This window comes from Pygocentrus nattereri, chromosome 17 (assembly GCF_015220715.1).
Source record: "Pygocentrus nattereri isolate fPygNat1 chromosome 17, fPygNat1.pri, whole genome shotgun sequence".
Classification (NCBI taxonomy): Eukaryota; Metazoa; Chordata; class Actinopteri; order Characiformes; family Serrasalmidae; genus Pygocentrus; species Pygocentrus nattereri.
In genome coordinates this window covers 40582671-40600725 of record NC_051227.1, presented here as the reverse complement: position 1 = coordinate 40600725, position 18055 = coordinate 40582671, and the positions used below count along the sequence as shown (strand labels likewise).

Genomic DNA, 18055 nt, shown 5'->3' with positions numbered 1-18055 from the left:
AAGCACAGTAATATAGGAATCATATTGGCATGAGCAGATATTTGGCATATCTGGAAAAACGTGGTTGGATAGTGTAGTGGGTAACACCTCTGCCTTCTTACGCCGGAGACTGGGGTTCAATCCCCCACCTGGGCAAACACCCTACACTACACCAATAAGAGTCCTTGGGCAAGACTCCTAACACCACTTTCGCCTACTTGTGTATGATCAAACTGTAAGTCGCTCTGTATAAGAGTGTCAGCCAAATGCCATGAATGTAAAATATTTGCTTAAAAAATGATGACACAGGACAGATGTTTAGATTTGACCATTGTTTCGAATTAATGTTTGGTGACATATTTATTGCAAGAGCAGAATGTTTAGGTTACACCAAGCTTTATGTTAAAATTGTAACCCTCTAGGAATAAATCTTACATTTCTCTTTAATGCTAACACAGGCATATGTAGTCCTAATATCTGTAGTGTATAAGTGTTTGTGGCAGCATCTGTATTGGCATTGGCAGGTATGTATATGAAAAATATCAGCCCATAATATTCCATGTCTGTGCATTTCCTATTTTTTAAGGAAAATAATGAAGCTATTCTAACTGAGGATGTTTATTTACTTACCAAAAGGTACTTCATGTAAGTCATCGACAAACAGAAGTAAACCAGGATGCTGCCTGACAGGACCCTGAGGAGCCAGTCGAGTCTTGTAACTTCCCATACTTTCAAGTATTTTACGCAGATGCGTAGAATGTAGCAGTGGAGAAGCTGGTAAATGCATATGTGGTCTTTCTTGTGATAACAAAGACTTGCACAATGTTGTTTTGCCTGAACCTGCTTCTCCAACTACTAGTGCTGGTTGATGGGCTTCCAACATGAGGTCCAAGAGGTATGCATGTTTTTCATACTGTGTTGGGAGGTTAAAAATACAGTTAACAAAATAAATGAAAATGAAGTTGCTGGTTTCACATGAAATAAAATGCTGTTTCGCATTTGGTAGGGATCTGTTTTGTGTTCGGAGGTTTCCTTTTAACCATCACATAAAAATACTTCATACATACTATATATACTTTGCTGTGGGTCACACGTTGTGTCAGTTTGATTAAAAATCCAAATGGTGCTTTAAAACAAATATAAAGCACCAAAGATATTTTTATAATGTAAAAGAGTTTAGGATATTTCAGATTTCAAAGATTTTCATTTTTGTTAAAGTTAAAAGGAATCATGAAGATTTTTTTTCTTTGCTTCCAACCAACATAATCACAAAAATGCCAAATAGTTCTTTTTATATTTTAGGCTGCATTTAAGAACTTGTTCTACAGTGTTTAAGACATATAATGCAATGCCCTCCAGAATTACTGGCATCATTGATGAGCAACAAAACAATTATTGCTTACAAAAGAACAGCTGAACAATCGTGGGAATAGTTGTATATTGATCTCCAAACCTACAATAATGCAGTCACCAAAACAATGAGCAAAAGTCTCTACCTCTGATTTTGGGTTTATGGTCAATGAGCGTTTTAGCAACTATATATATATATATATATATATATATATATATATATATATATATATATATATATATATATATATATATACATACACACACACACATATATACATATATATATATATATATATATATAGGCATAGTAGATAATCTAATACCAGAACACTTTTACACAAACCTTATCCCTCTAGCAGGACAATCCAAAGCCTACTTTAACCCAAAAATTGTTAATTGACCACAGAATAAGGAGTTTGCAGTGGTCAAACCAGTACCCTGACTTACACCACAACTTGTGACGTCAACTCCAGAAGAAAGTCCACAACTGAGAACCACAGACTGAAAAATCAGGGGTGCCAATAATAGTGACAGGTAAAAATGTTTATATTTGTATTTAAATATTTTTTCTTTCAATCATTTTTCCTCACTAAAATATTCTCTGTAAGATCAATCTGATCAACAGCAAATACATTTTTTCTGGTGCTAATAATAATATATGGGTATTCTGGAGAGCATCTTCCACGGACTAGCCCTTGAAAAATTGAACACTGGATTATAAAGATAAATGTATCAAACAGTCTATGAATGAGCAAACCTGTGGCACAGAAGTGTGAAAATGCTGTGGTCTCCTTTTCCTGGTTAAGCTGATGGCAGTGCTAGCGTCTTCCAGCATTCCATCTCTGAGGCTAAAGAAATGTTCAAATACTGTGTCCTCAGCTGGCACTTCAATTTTGTAACGGCTTTCAAACAAGGCTTCTCGTGCAAGAATATCAAAGTGTGGCCAGTATCTAAAATCAAGGGCATAATAAAAACAATTCTTTACATTAAAATGCCACTGCACTTCTTCTGAAAGCAACATTTTGAGAACATACCTGGGATGCAGCTGTCCTCCAAAGCCCCAAATATAGGCTACTGCAAAGAGGTTTTTTGCCTGTACTTCTGTGGAAAATGGCTTGGGACCAATGTCTTGCAGGGGAAAATAACAATTAAACTTCTACAAGTGATATTAGTAATCGTGTAAGGGCTTCCACTGAAACAATGGATCATTAAAGATTAATGCAAGCAGGAAACTGAATGGCACTGGACATTTAAATCATTTAAATTAATGCATCTCGAATGTTACCTCTTTTTGCAGTCTGCTTAGTTGCTGTTTTCAGGCCACATCCAGACTCTCCCAAAAAGGCATGGAGGATTTTAATGAATGAGGTTACCTCTCGCAAACCATCAGTGATCCCTGGACTGGATTTACTGTCTTTAACTCCATCACTGGACATTACAGTGGCTAATGCATTATGTCTTAGGAAAACGAGAGTTCTGGAGAAAAGATCTTCAGCTAGACAGCTCCACATCTTCAGAGTGCTTTTGTCCAGAGCACAATCCCTGTACAAAGCATCCATCTCAGCTTTCCATACAGACTTCCACAGATCCTTTCCAGAAACATATACCAGGCCACACTGCGCCAGTGTTGAGGGAGCTGCATCGCTAAGAGTGGTGCTCTCAGCAATTATTTGAAGGTCCTCCTGTGACAGCTGAACTTTCTCGCCTGACGTAAGGCTAAGAAAAGGGTCTCTGGGTTGAACAAGGGTGCTCAAAGAGTCAAACCATCCAGGCTGGCTTAAGGGTTCCCCATCTAGTACCAGCCATTTAACTTTTCGTGTTTCAACCTTTTTCTGATTGATTTTAGAAAAATCATTACCTAAATGATCTTGGCAGTCTGTATCTCTTATCACTTTCGTGAAGGCTCCATCTCTAAAAGTCCCTGGCTGTTCATCAGACCCACCAAAAAGCTCCTCATGGGAAAAAGCATTAGGAAATAAGATCACAGTGTTAACAGAGCACCAACAAGAAGTTGACAAAAGCTTGGTGTTTTCCATATCTTCCTCAGATACAGCCTCCACACACTTTGCTGCAAGTCTTCGAAGTGCTCCTGCAAGAGCTTGATATAAAGTTGTCTTCCCACTCCCTGCTGGCCCAACAAGCACAACTGCCTTAGAGAACTCTAGAGTCTGAAACAAGGTTACAGCATTGTGAAGCTGTTGCGCGTCAGCATAAAAGCCCATTTGGTCCAACTCATCTGTGACAGCATTTCGGAGGAGATTTCGCTTACTCTCCGCAATGGACTGTGCTTCAGTGAATCTTGCCATTGGAAAAATTTCTTCAAAATTGGTGAGGAAATGTGAGGCCTTCTTAGGCTCAGTGATAGCAGGCAACAGTACAAACATGACTGCTTTGATTATTGCTTGCTCTTCTCTAACAGCATTAAGAATGGAAGATTTGCTGGTACGCTTACAGACAGATGAATAGTAGTCTTTAAATTCCTCTTGTATTTTGTCAGATCCTTTGAGAGGTAGGTCAACAGGTCTCTGCTCATCGCTCACAAGAAATCTGTCTTCATCAGTTTTCTCAAAATTGTTGTAAAGGTGTTCAGAGGCATGCATGACTTTTCTGAGCAGCACAAGCCAGGAAGACTGATCTCGCGTGACATTTGGAAGGCAAAATGAATCCTTAGCTAGGTTAAAAAGAGTAATCAGACGCCGACTCATGCTGGTAGCCTCAGAGAAGCCCAGAGAAACTAGCATAATCTCTGCAATGACGCTGTAGTCAGGTTGCATCAGTGAAACAGGTCTTGAAGCAACTCTCAAGTTTTCTGGTACTTCAGTCGAGTACCCATTTGATGAAATTATGACACAGCCAAAGTTTAGGTTGGCTGAAATGTTTTTCCCTCCAAACGGTACCTTACATTCTCTTTCAGCCTTTGTAGTGAAATCCTCATCTCTGGTCTTTAGTGAGCATTTATCATTATGATCTTCTAGCTTTTGCACTTCTTGCTGGATGTTTCTCTGAAGTGCTGACAGACACTGATGAACATCTGTCAAATGTTGCCCTAGAATAGACAGTGTTCCCTGTTCCATTGAATCCACAGAATCAATAACTAGCCATGCACCAGTTTGAAGAGCACCAAGCAGCATTTGGTAAACAATCAAAGGACTTGTACTTGCACAACAACTCAAAGCGATTACTTGCTGTCCCAGTGCCCATCCTAACTGGAATACGGTTTGTTTCTTACCAGACATGAGGGGTCCACTAACAAAGGCACATCTGAAACTGGTGAGTGCAAGGAGAATGCCCAAAAATGCTCGGTCTGTTGAGGGAGTGTTGACCATCATCCAGTTTTCAGGCCCTACATATTCGTAGCCATAGGCCAACTGTGTTCCCAAGACATTAACATTAACAGACTGTTCTGTGAAGTCTGAGTCTTCTTGAGACACGTGGCTTTGAGTCCAATGATCAATAGCACTATAATGATATTTTATTAGCCTCTGCCATTCAAAAGACGATTCTAATCTATCTTGTACCTCCACAAGCTGATCAACTTGTTGGGAATGCTTCATTGTAAGTAAAACCAAGGCACGAAGCGCCGTGACCGTGTACTGGGATGCCAAGGAACTATCATTTGAATTTTCAGTGACATCTCGTATGGCTTGACACAGGCTCTCAAGTTTTGCTGCATTCTGTGACTTAACTGGTACCCACTTGGTTTGAGCTGGGTCAGTAAAAGCCATTTCCATTTCACGACACCAGAAAACTTCCTCTGCCACCAACAGGCACTGCAGTGGATATTCAGTTATCAACTGCAAAACAGCTGGTGGCTCAGGGACATGTGAATGTTTTTCCACATACTTTCTTAATGCACTGGAGATGCGAGAATGATCAGGTGCAGGAATATCACTATCTTCCTTATCCCGTTCACGATCATTCTGCTTTGGCACAGGACAAAGTCGAGCAGCAGTGCATTTGAACATCAGCCATTTCACTGTTTGATATAACTTCTTCTCCAAAAGCCCAAGCCAAATCACAGGATTTAGGTTTGGCTCTAGAGGACAGAAGAAGGGCATGTATTCCTTTAGAGCTCCATACACACCACTTACCCACATCTGGGTGGTGGACAGATCTATTTCATTGGAAACGTCTGTCTTGTCGCGTTCACTGGAGTTGTTAACCTCAAGCCATCTCACTCCTCTGAAGCATTTGCGCACCAGTGAGAGAAGGGAGGAGGGCGGCAGGTGGTGTTGGAGAACTTTGATCACCTCTCCATCGCTGAGAAAGCATAGTCTGGGAAACTCACCACGCTGTGAGTCTAAGAGATGCATCAGCTGATTGGAAATTTCTTCCATTGCTGTAAGTCCTTCAATGAAGAGAGTGCGCAGATTTTGTCCCTGGAAGTGACTTCTTGTCTCTCTAGTCTTCCTCAATTGTACGAAATTCAAAACATGTGGGTCACTTAACGTAAACTGGATCATTTCACGAAACGTCTTATCCACTGGGGAAAACTTCTCTAGCTGCAATACAAGAATCCTACATTAGTCTTAAGCACAATGCTGATATTGATTGTTTTGAAACTGCAGTAAACACAGACACGTCTGTAAAATATATACTTAGAAAGAAGAAAACAACTTACCAACTCAGCTTTTTGTGTGCTGACCCACGTCTCATAGAACAGCTTGCTAAGGAAAACCCACTTCTGCTGGTATCTTTCACAAAAATCTAGCAGTTCCTCTGTTGTGAACAATAACGTGGTAAAATGTTTGGAGTTAAAGATACTGATGCACGCTACTGTTTGGCATTACTGTTTCGATGACGATATAAAACCAACTTTGTTGGGATACATAAATAAAGTGATTCTAAGAAGATATTAGTACTGTTTAACTTAATATGTTTCAGATATTTATATGAAATGACCAGAATGTTGAACAGAGCAATTAATATCCAGAATCCCCCATATGTTAAAAGCAGAGATTACATTTCAAGGTAGGCATCTTGAAATTGGACAAGAAATAACTATAAACAGATAATTACAGTGCACACGTCACCAAAAACAAATATTGAATAAAGCATCTGAAATGTAGTCTTTGGTTATAATATTTAAATCTACATCATATACATAATTACTGCATAAAATGAGAATATTGATTATGACAAGTGGTCCCAAAGCTTTGAATGGTAGTGTGTATGTATATCTATATACATACCAAGCTCCTGCAAAAGCTGCATCCAATGTTCAACCTCCCTTCTAAATTCAGCAGCATGTGGAGAAAGCAGCGTACTGGATAAAGTCATAACACTGTCCTCAGCCTGAGCCAGCAGGATGTTTAGACCTGATGAGAGAACAGAGAGCTGAATACTGTGCTGAGGCTTCTGTTCTTTAAGCACGGATTGCTGTGCTGTTTGTTTGTATAGGGACTGGTTCAAAACAGAAGTGGGGTGGGTGGTGATGAACAGATGTTCTATGAAATTTAAATATAAAATGCAGTCAGACTTAAATAGACAGACAGACAGAATAAAATAAGCCACTAAAGAGAGGCTGTTTCCTTTATGTACCCATAATGGTAAAGGTTCCACTGTCACGGGACTGCTGCTGTAGAGCCCTCTGGCCTGTCTGCCACACAGTAACAATGAACTTAGCAAGCCTGAATTCTGTCCCTTCCCAGCTCCGCTGAAGCCTCCGGAACACATGCTCCATATCTGCTGAAGCTTCGGCCTCTCTACAGATCTAGACAACGACAATCCACACTGTAAAGCCTTGATCAATGCACCAATATTTAAACCCATTAATTCAGGACACAGTACAAAGTTTGCAGCTGTCTTGACAAACCTTGCTGATTTTATTTTGATGCTCCAGCAGTTCTTTGGACATAAGATCGGCCACAGTTAAATTCTGTTCTGGGTCATAGGGGAGGCCAATACCTAGACAGAGGATATCATATTAATAATAACAATATGTTTCTAGTACACCTTTTATGTGGTGCATTCAATTTTTGCACATAACTGCAGTCAAATGGAACCTGAAAATGAAAGAGAAGTAAGTAAAAAAAGATTTAACTTTTAACTTTAATGTCTCTGTAGAGGGGTCTAGTTACAGGCTGGGTGGGGCAGCTAGGAAGTCTTATACCCCTGACACAACTCACTACTGCTGACCTCACACTAAACTGCCTAATAGAACAGCTGACAGTATAGCACAGGAGCTACTGGCTGGGTAACTACAGTCTGATATAGCACTAGAAGTAGATGTTTATAGCAAATGGCTGAAAATGTATGTTCTCTGTGTTTGGTCAGCCTGCTACTCAGTACTAGCCTGTGCTAGGAACCAGTACAAATCATCTGAATTAGCACAATCTGCACAAACGGTCAAGCAGTGTATCGTCCTGCGTTAAGAGTACTGGAGAAAACAAACATCACTCTGCACAAAGGCTCCTAACACACTTCTATAACCTAAGTATATTCCATTAATCCCCTAAATAATAAAACTTCCTGTAACATTTTGTGGCGTCGAATGTCTTTTTTTTGGACAGTCAGAAATCTGGGGGAGTGTGGCTTCCAATCGAGAGGACCGCTAATCCTACGTAAATTACTTCAGGTGATTCAAACTACAAGGGAGGTGTTAAAAGTCCACATGCACTAAAACGAGCACTGGCTGCATTTCACAGTGTCTGCGTGGTTGATTTAAATGCAGAGGATGAGATTTTGTTTAATGTGCATATGATTCTCAGCTCCAAAGGAAATGGCTGCAGCCTCCCGTTCTTACCCATAAAGATGTTTCTCCAGTGTTTGTACTTCAGGGTGGGGCTGCTTAGCTTGGCCAGTATTGACAGGTGCTGGTTAAACCCATCAAGACTGCATACGGTTTCTTGAAGCACTGCATCATGAGGAGGGATGACCTTTGCTAGTGATACTGTCTCTTGAAGCCATTCAGACACCTTTTCCTGGGCTCTGGATACCACAAACTGGCAAGGGACACAGGAATTTAAATTAAACTGGCAGAATTAAGAGATTCATAGCAACGAATTACAAGGTAAGTGTACCTTGCTGAACAGCAAGAGCCTCCATTCTTGAATCTGTGCAGTCAACACACCCGTAAGCTCCCAAAGCTCTTTCCGTGCCTCGATATTCTGTTTAGCAGTTGTCACGAATGTCAGATCCAACGGGTATCCTAAATGGCGTATTGACAAAATGACAGAAATATAAATAATGTCCAGACACTCGACTCAGTTTCTGTGCTTCATGTTGAGAAAACAGATCCTACCTCTGAGGCTCTGGCTGTTCATACTCAGCTCACTCAGTTGCGCAGCTATTACATTAAACTGTCTACTCATTATTCTGAGCTCAGAAATCATGTGGTCAGTGCTCTGGTTTGGGTCAAGATAAGGTCCAGTTGTGGCACTGAAGACCAGATTCTCTAATTCCTTGGTCAGTGAGGAAACGGCGCAGTCCAGAGTGTTAGTCATGGGGGGCAGCTGCTGGGTGACTGTGTGTGTTGCTTGCTTCAGGAGAGGAACGAACTGTTTCCACAGCTGAAGCGTCTACAACAAAACATGCACAGAAACGTACAGCATAGAGCAAAAATCAGAGACCAGCCTTCTTTTATCTGATTTCCAGTCAAAGTAAGTTAATGTACCAGCTGTTCACTTTTAAAGAGATACTTCTGAGGAAATTAGATATTAAAAAATCCACTTGACCAAAGAAGTGGAGAAACAAGTGGAGAAGCAGGAGTTTCCAAAATTGCAGTTTTTTTTTAATTATTAAAAGATAACAGAAAAATGGGACTTAACAGAACCTAGTAAACCACACAAACAGCTATCAAATGAAAATGATTTCATCTTTGAGGGACAGGAGATCCCTGTCCATCCAAAGTGTTGAAAGGACACTAAGAGGATGTGTAAAAGAAAAAAAAAAACGCCAGTCAAATGAAGAAACTGCTGGGGTGCTCAGAGGAAAGGACCGACCAGCCAAGAACCCAGGCATCATCACCCAATTCGTATGAGACTGTTTGGGTCTTAAAAGGCAGAAAATGCAACCAACGTCTACGACTAAACTTTAGAGATGTGAAACAACAGCCCTGCAAAACTCCAATCAAATCTCCTGAGAAGAGCAGTAGCTGTAACAAAGGCTAAAGAGTGAAAAAATACTGGAATAAATGAAATAAATGAAGGGTTGTCTCCGAGTTTTGCACAGTACTGTATGTAAAATGTGAACAATTTAAATAACAATATTGCAAAAGATGCTTTTCCAATATGTTCTAAACAACAATAAGTAGGCATGTTTCACAGTCTGTGCTCCCTACCTGCTTCATACAGGCACTCTCCCCTGGAGTCAAGGTTCTACAATTCAGCTCAATTATCTTGTGAAGAGAGCGAAGGTGGTCGAGCTGCTGCTGCACACCAGCTGACATCTCCTTATAGCGTTTTACCTACATGTAAAAACAATGGCTTAAACAACTTAACCAGTCAGACATCCTCAGTGAACGCCGCTTGGTATGATTAGAGTAATTAATACCGTGGCAGCATAACTTGCGAAGTCACTGAGGTCAGTGGGTTCGCGCCTTAGTTTCTCCACGACTTTCTTCAGTTCAGATGTCAGGTTTGCTGAATGTAACTGCAGCTCCTCAGACATCAACGTTAAAGAATCCTCCTCAATGGTGGTCAGCAAGGGCACTATACCAACAAAAACAAACACGTAGCCTCTTAAACTCCTCGAGACCACCGGAGGTTCCAAAATGCACTGTGTCATATTCTTCATAACTTTCATATTTCATAAGCTACACTCAAAACGTGGGTGTCATATGAGCTGGAACGGTCTTCTTTCCAGTCAAATTGATGGGTAACGTAATTTTAAACTCTTATAATAAATATTGGTTTTTCTACTGAAAGTTGAGCCATTTTTCCACAAATCTGGGCTATAAACTATAAACAGATGGTGTCTTTTCAGTGATCTGCTCTGTAAAAATGATTTTTTATAAAATAATACAAAGATTTTTGTCTTCCAGCAGTAAACTGTAAGCATATAGCAATGCGTGTTACCATAAAACACAATTTTCTGTTCATCTTAGCTTTTAAAAAACAAATAAAATAAATAAAATAAAAATGTGCAATTATTTAAAGTGATTACTGAATAATTTGCCTTACAATTGTAAATTCAAAAGGACAAACCAAAATATATGTCCTGGAGAATAAGAGGTTAAATAGCCAAGCAGCAGAAGATCTTTTCTGGAAACTGTAGATCAGTAGGTGGAAACGAGACGTGTGAGGTGCACACATTCACAAACACACCTAGCTTCTCTTGAATGTGAGAGCAGGTGAGCGTGAGCAGCTTATTGGAGGTGGTGAAAACCGGAGGCATAGCGAACACTCCATCTCTCCAGAAGTGAACTTTCTGGATATGCTCCTTGTATTTAATGGCTGGCCACCCCCGCATGCTCTCCAGTGACGCTGTGCTCCACTGGGTAGTAAACAAATGAGCGTCTACCAACCAGGAATGCTGTTCACACAACTGCTGAATCTCTTGGTGGGCTTCCTAGATGATGGGGGCAAACAGACACAGCTGCAAGTGAGTTGTTACACACCTCAGAAGTCATGTCATCATTTTGTAGTCGCTGCATTTCGTCCTGTGTAGGTTTTTCCTCCAAATATCACTGGATCGTTTGAATTACAAGGTTTTTAAGTAGTACAAATATGAATATTGCAACATACAAGCTCATTAACTTCCATAAGACAGACAACCTCACCAAAATACCCCATGCAGACCAGCAAGCAGTCAAATGCATGACATGCAATCCTTATTTTATCTAATATCATCTATACACCCATCGCAGTTATCAATCTCATGCTTACAGAAGTCCAAGTATACGCATTTCATCAAGAAGGAAAAACAACAACAGATCTCGCACGAGTCTTTTTACATCACCTGTGTGATTCTCTCTTGCTCTTTCTCCATCTCCTGTGTCCTAACATGGAGGCGCAGGTGCCATTCCAGCCGCTCTCTGGACAGGGGGTAGTACTGCCCTCGTACTCTCTGCCCTTGAACTCTAAGAGAGGTTCTTTTGGGTAGCACCAGATTTGTGGGTGATGGAAGACGAGGCTTCCTTATAGATGAAAAGATGTCTGCACTTGTTAGGGCTTTTCCTCTGTCTTCAGACGCTGAAATTAACACATGATTAATCACGACCTTCATAATAAACATGATGCACCTGATGTTACTGCAGTTAGCAGAGAAAACGGACTTCTACTGACAACATCACTCATCTTACATGCGAGGCCGGAGTTGGGAGACAGATCCTGAAAACAAGCCGTCAGAGAATCTTTAGAGGCAGGCGAATTGCAGGAGTCAAACACCTGTAGAAAGCATCGAAAAAGCTTTAGAAGTAGTTTAAAGATCTGAGAACCGCCTTTTGCACTTATAAATGTGAGCAAGAGGTCACAAACTGCTACTGTTCTGTCTCGGTTCTAGCTTCAGAGTTCTAGCTCACCTGTAAAGCAGAGTCACCCACTGACAGCAGCGCTCCTATCAGTACCTGTTGGAACAGGTGTACAGGTGGAAAGATTGTAAGTTGACTATCTGCCCCAAATGTCAGGTCTGCCTGGAAAAGACCACCCTGCTGCTCCTGCTCCCTCTGTGAAGTTTAACAGACGGAAAGCAACTGTCAAACAAAAGACAGTCCATATTTTGTTGATTCTCTAAGTGAAAGTGAGCACACATCCTCCACAGGGGACACATCCTCCACGGGGGACACATCCTCCACGGGGGACACATCCTCCACGGGGGACACATCCTCCACGGGGGACACATCCTCCACAGGGGACACATCCTCCACGGGGGACACATCCTCCACGGGGGACACATCCTCTACGGGGGACACATCCTCCACGGGGGACACATCCTCCACGGGGGACACACTTCTGCTCATTTTAATGCTGTTCCTTTGCTGGATTTAATACAGGGGAAAAAAACATGGCAAGTGCAGAAGTGTCTTATTTTTTCCAGCAGATACATAAAAATGTCTCTATAACTTTGGCAGAAACAGTCTATATATAAGCTTGTTAACTGTAGAGACCGTGTACTTCACTTATTTCAACACCTGTAAAATATTTATTTGCAATGCATTTTGTGCTAAACCAATTAGATCATCATTTTAGAACTTCTTCTCCCAAAAATTCTTACTAAACTACCTTCTGGTGTGTTACGATACTTAACTCACATGTACATGTATATTGTACTGAATATAAAACAGCAAAAATAATAAATATGCATATTAATGTAGCACTATTTCCATCCAGGTAACTTCTCACTGGCCCCAGCACACAATCTAATGGTCATGCGCTTCATGCTTCACCTTCAAAACCTTATCAAGGAAGGCCGTGATCTCATGGTTAGAGATGGTAACGAGACTTTGAACAGTCATGCAGTCCATAAGAGCAGCGATGGTTCCCAGCCTTTGCAGGGCTTGTTCAGTCTGGTCCAACTCTTTACTAAGACTCCAGGCTGAGGTCTGCTGAAGATGGATAGGCTGGCTACTCTGGTTCAGCTGAGGTTGTTCCACTTGATGCTGTAACTCCTGGTGTGCTTTGTAACTGATCTCCTGTACCTGAAATGTTTATTTATTTGTTTTCATTTTCTTTCATTAAAACAAAACGGTGTGCACTTTTTAAAAGTTAATGAGCATTAAGCACCGCAATGCTGTTGATTAAAGCCCCATTTACTGATTTCAAAAACAACACATATCTAAAGGAGGCTAGAATGGAGCTCATCATACATTTATTATAATAATAATCTAAATACAGACAGATCCATGAATATTTGGATGTTGACAAACTTATTTTAGCTGTGTGCCACAATATACGGCAGTTAAAATCAGATAATGAAGATGAGCTTAGAGCAGACTTCGAGGGTATTTACATCCAAATCGGATGGATGGATGAATTAAAACCATTTTTATATATAGCCCTGCTTTTTAGGGGCTCAAAAGTAATTGGACAATTTACTGCTCAGCTGTTCGTCAACCAGGTGTGTGTCATTCCCTTTTTATTTCATTTACAAGTAGGCAGATGAAAGGATTCGCGTTCGTTGTAAGTGTTGTAATATAAGCTCCATCATTAGGCTGCAAACATAACAAACCCTTCAGAGATAACAAAATCATTAGGTGTCATCAAAGGCAAATATCTGGTTCATTCTTAAAAAGAAGGAAGACACTGGGGACCACAGAAACACCAAAAGGCCATGAAGACAATGGAAAATGATGGTAATGAGCATGACAGAAGAATTCTTTCCCTTCATAACAGGAACATTAAAAAACACCCACCAAGAAGGAAGGCTATTAGTGTATGGCTGCCAAGGGAACTGGATCCCTGTATTTATTGACAAGCTGAAGGCAGACAAAAGCAGCAGGGTGAATTCTGAATAGGGCTGCGTTACCTGCTCAGCCAAATGGACAGTGAGCCTAAGTGTCCTGCGAAGACAACCCAAGATGCTTTAAGGCAAAGAAGTGAGATGTTCTTTAATTGCCTAGTCAATCACTTGACCTCAATCTCATCAAGCTCTCATCTCATTTACTGTAGGCAAAACTGAACGTAAGACACCCCAAGAACAAGCAGGAACCGACAGCTGCATCACAGGCCTGGCAAAGCATCACCAGGGACGAAACCCAGCATCTGGTGATATTAGCAGGTTCCAGATTTCAGGCAGTTATTAACTACAAAGGATTTTCAAACAAGTATTAAAGATGACTGTGTAGTTAATGAGTGTTACTTTGTCCAACTTCTTTTAAGCCTAAAAATGACTATGTATGAAAATAATTGTCAATTTTTAAATAGTTCACCTGATTTGGACTAAAGCTTGAAAGTCTGCATGTTGAGCTCATGTTCCTCATTAAATTTCAATTCCAAATATCTTTGGACCTGATTGTATGTGTCCTTTTTTTCACAGTACTGTAAGTTTTACATTGGCCTTAGAAGATCATTTATGACATGAAAAATAATTGGGAGTGAAGCTTTATCAAATGTGTTGTGTGTAAACATACAGTACTGAGTTAAAGTCTTAGACACCTGTGTAAATGGTGTGTGTGTATATATATATATATATATATATATATATATATATATATATATATACACACACACACACACACACACACACATATATATATATATATATACACACATACATATATATATATATATATATATATATATATACACACATACATATATATATATATATACATATATATATATATATATACACACTTCCAAACTAAATACACTCAGTATGACATCACAGTGAAAAACTGGGTATTTTTAAAAATACTGACATCTGTCTTTAAGGTAATTTTATGCATGTACATTTCATCCATTCAGATGTGTATTTAATACCATCAGTAGTTCAAAGTGCTAAAAGGATTAAAGCATATTTACCATAGCCAGTATCAGAGAACGGTAATGTAAGAATCTCTTCAAAACACCTTGAGATTCCTGATTGATTTTCTGAAGAGCTTTCTGGAATTCTAGAAGTGTGTATGTCCTTCCCTCATCCTGTGGAATCCAGTGCACTCTTTTAAGTTCTTCAAGCAACCTGCGGATAAACATGAATCAGTTTTAACTTAAGTTTTTAAGTTTATTTGAGTTAGCTAATAAATTTGTCAAGACATGTCAAACAAACTGAGCCTTTTTTCTGAGTTTGTCCTGGTGAGTAAGATTAAAACCGCAAGAAGCAGACAAACAAACAAACACACACACACACACACACACACACACACACACACACACACACACACACACACCTGGTGAAATGAAACAAAGCTTCCCTGAACTGGGGCACTGCCATCAGCAGCTGAGACTGAAGAAACGTACGTCTGCACTGAAACACAATCCGGCACACGTTTCTCCTCCACCTGAAAAGAAAGAAAACGGAGGTGAACGGGGTTGAGTGTTCCGATAAAGCGTTCACATGACGTGATGGGACTGGATCCTCGTCTGCTGCATAGATGGGAAAGGTATTACAATAAATGATGTTGAAAGATGAAGTTTGTGTTCAGTTACCGTCTGAAGGACTTGCATAGCAGGTAGTTTCGGAAAAATGGGATATCTTGCAGGGCTTTCCAAAGCACTGCTTCTCGATACCACTCGGCCAGCGTTAAAAGTCCAACGCTACAGCCGTCCTGCACATGCATCACTGAGGTGGGGGAAAAGATGTAGTGATCTGAGCCTGCTTTGTTTCGTGGCACCACTTGCAGGTCATATGGTCTGGAGCAAAAACGAGAAGAGAAAAAAAAATGTATTCAATACCAGTGAAATACTTCATTATACGCGGATACAGTGCTGTGCAACACTCAGAGACCTTTCATTCATTCAGTTTCCAAACAAAGTACAAGTTATTCATTTTTTCTGATATTTCTGTGGAGATTAGATACAACATAGTCCACCTACATAAGAAAGGGAAGGGTCAAAGGAAAATAAGTGAAAAAACAGAGAAACTGGGATGTCTAACAACATTATACTTATATTCATCATTTTCTGTTAAATTTATGACGTGTTTTTTTCCCCTAACGTGTAAAATGAAAAATGAATGAACTGTCCTTTTATGCTATGTTGACAAGAAACTGAATAAACAATGGTCTCTGACTGTTGTGCAGAGCACACCACAGGATGAGACTGTATGAGAAGCCCACTTTTCCCAACTTAATTAGTCACAGTCCACTAAAGCTCTTACTTTGAAAGCAACAGTGGTTTTGATTTGTGTAATGATGCTGCTGAGCAGGGACAGCCCTGTAAAACACAGGGTCCTGCCCTTTACATCGGCCTTTTATCAGACAGATCAACTGACACACCTATAGGCTGAAATCCTTTCTGGATCGACATCAGACATTAATCTGATGTCTGGTATGATTTCAGGTCGATATAAAAAAAACCCTGGATATAAAATCAGCTCAAGTTAATTAGGGGATCATAACAGTAGCTGTACATGGGCTAATGTCACCATATGAACGGGAAACTTATTAAAGTTGAATTCTGCCAACTTTTCAAAATAGCTGCATTGTTCAGTCACGTAAGACGTCAACAGGTTCATTCAAAGGTGTCTGATGGGAACTGGTTTATTGTAGGGAAACACACACGTTAGATTTCTGTACAGTGGTGGTGAAACAGCGTCTCAGGCTCCCAGGTGTGGATGCGTAAGTGTTTAGTGTAATAAATGTCTATGCAGGACCGCTCAGTGCAGTAAATGCTCCAGACATCCGGTTCAAATGACCACCACTGTGAACAACTCTGATCCGTCTCATTTCACAGCACACCATTGTGAGCAATTCCGTTTACATTTGAATGATTTAATAATGTAGAAATGTTGGTTATGCATTTCTTTCAGGTTTGAAGATTGTTCCTGATACTTTCTGGTTTCCATCCTGAGTAAACTGCTTCTATTAAAGTGATGTCCTGATTCACTCGGTAGTTTTTACAGGAAAAAAGGTATCGGAAAATAAAAAGGACTTTGATGGCATCTCTACCTCTGGAACACGGGAAAAGTGGTTTAAGGGAAAGGTTACCTGTAAGGACCGTCTTCAGAAGCCTTTAAATGATAAAACTGGAGCTCCCCCAAATGTCTTTTCTTCGCAAAGACCTCAAACAATTCAAAGCCCGTAAGTGGACTGCACTTAGTTTTACTTTCTCTCCCAGTTCTGCTTCCCACGGACTCTCCATGTGTCTGTACAGGGGCATCCTCACCTGCAGAACTGAGGAATACAGACTTAACAAGTTAAACCTGCTCATAACACAACAAAAGTAAAAGATAACAACATAAAGCGTGTTTTGAATTTCTTACGAGGACTTTACTCCCTGTGGGTGTTTAATGACTTTGAGAGGAATATCAGCAGCAAGAGCCGAGGCCACCAAACAGGGGCCCTCCATCCACATGGACTCTCCTAGCGCCACCTCTGGCCCCACCTTTGCTACCAACTGGGGAAGCTCAAACACAGACAGGTCAGCTGGTTGCGATGACGGAGGCCTACTGAGAGTGCGACCAGGTGGAGGTTCAGCCCTGAATGCTGGTGAGAAGCATGTGAGAGGAGGTAAAGTAGGAACAGATCCAGATCCAGCACAGTGGGCCGGCAGCCTGTCCTGGCGGTCTCCCTTCAGGATGGCAGCTCTGCCAGTGGCTCCTGTTCGAGCCTTTGAATGGAAGTCTCTCTGAGAAGCAGACATAGCTGTCAAGAGCTACTGCCAATTCCTTCAGGAAGAAAGTCAACTTGGCTACTCTGCAGTTTGGGTTTTCTCATCTTTCAGGTCCATTTTCCTAAACACACCACACAGCTGATGCAACCCTGAAAAGCAAGTGAGGTGACAAGACACCAGTCATTCACTTTACCTGGAAGACAAGGACTCAATGAGGTATGAGCCAAAAGCTGTTACACAGGCTTTTAGTCCAGGTTTGCCAACCCTGTGTATGAATACCCCCAGGCCTTACTGCGGGGACGAGCTTAGTCTGTCGTTAAACACCTCCAGCTTTTATAGTTAGTTACTGGCTAACTGGGCTTAGCTGGCAACAAGAAGCCGGTCAGCCTTAAATAACGACACTGTACACTATTAAATATAGCTGCTAAAAATAATACCAGTACTAAAAACTCAAGGACAGTACCGAACGTGTGGTTTACTCGTTACCTGTGGTCTAAGCGATGGCGGTGTCTGGGCTGCTGGGCTTGTTGTGCGTTTCCCATAGTAACTACTTTAACTGAGCGACGCTTCAG

General features: G+C 40.7%; 1 protein-coding gene across 1 annotated transcript in view; it reads right to left on the bottom strand.

Annotated features, from left to right (window-relative positions):
• The window catches only part of LOC108442860 (dynein heavy chain domain-containing protein 1), a 29951-nt gene extending 12286 nt beyond the window's left edge, over positions 1-17665 (bottom strand). Inside the window, exons 1-23 of the mRNA XM_017723106.2 lie at positions 17134-17665; positions 16859-17044; positions 15360-15563; positions 15101-15211; positions 14736-14892; positions 12659-12910; positions 11795-11938; positions 11576-11660; positions 11233-11465; positions 10599-10842; positions 9826-9983; positions 9614-9739; positions 8576-8852; positions 8355-8482; positions 8078-8276; positions 7148-7239; positions 6874-7045; positions 6525-6650; positions 5954-6051; positions 2618-5834; positions 2367-2460; positions 2090-2282; positions 610-892 (exon numbers count right to left, since the gene is read on the bottom strand). Of these exons, the coding sequence (XP_017578595.1) occupies positions 610-892; positions 2090-2282; positions 2367-2460; positions 2618-5834; positions 5954-6051; positions 6525-6650; positions 6874-7045; positions 7148-7239; positions 8078-8276; positions 8355-8482; positions 8576-8852; positions 9614-9739; positions 9826-9983; positions 10599-10842; positions 11233-11465; positions 11576-11660; positions 11795-11938; positions 12659-12910; positions 14736-14892; positions 15101-15211; positions 15360-15563; positions 16859-17044; positions 17134-17513 (7159 nt within the window). The 5' untranslated portion in view covers positions 17514-17665. The remainder of the gene's footprint in view (positions 1-609; positions 893-2089; positions 2283-2366; positions 2461-2617; positions 5835-5953; positions 6052-6524; positions 6651-6873; positions 7046-7147; positions 7240-8077; positions 8277-8354; positions 8483-8575; positions 8853-9613; positions 9740-9825; positions 9984-10598; positions 10843-11232; positions 11466-11575; positions 11661-11794; positions 11939-12658; positions 12911-14735; positions 14893-15100; positions 15212-15359; positions 15564-16858; positions 17045-17133) is intronic.
• Positions 17666-18055: the final 390 nt, after the last annotated feature.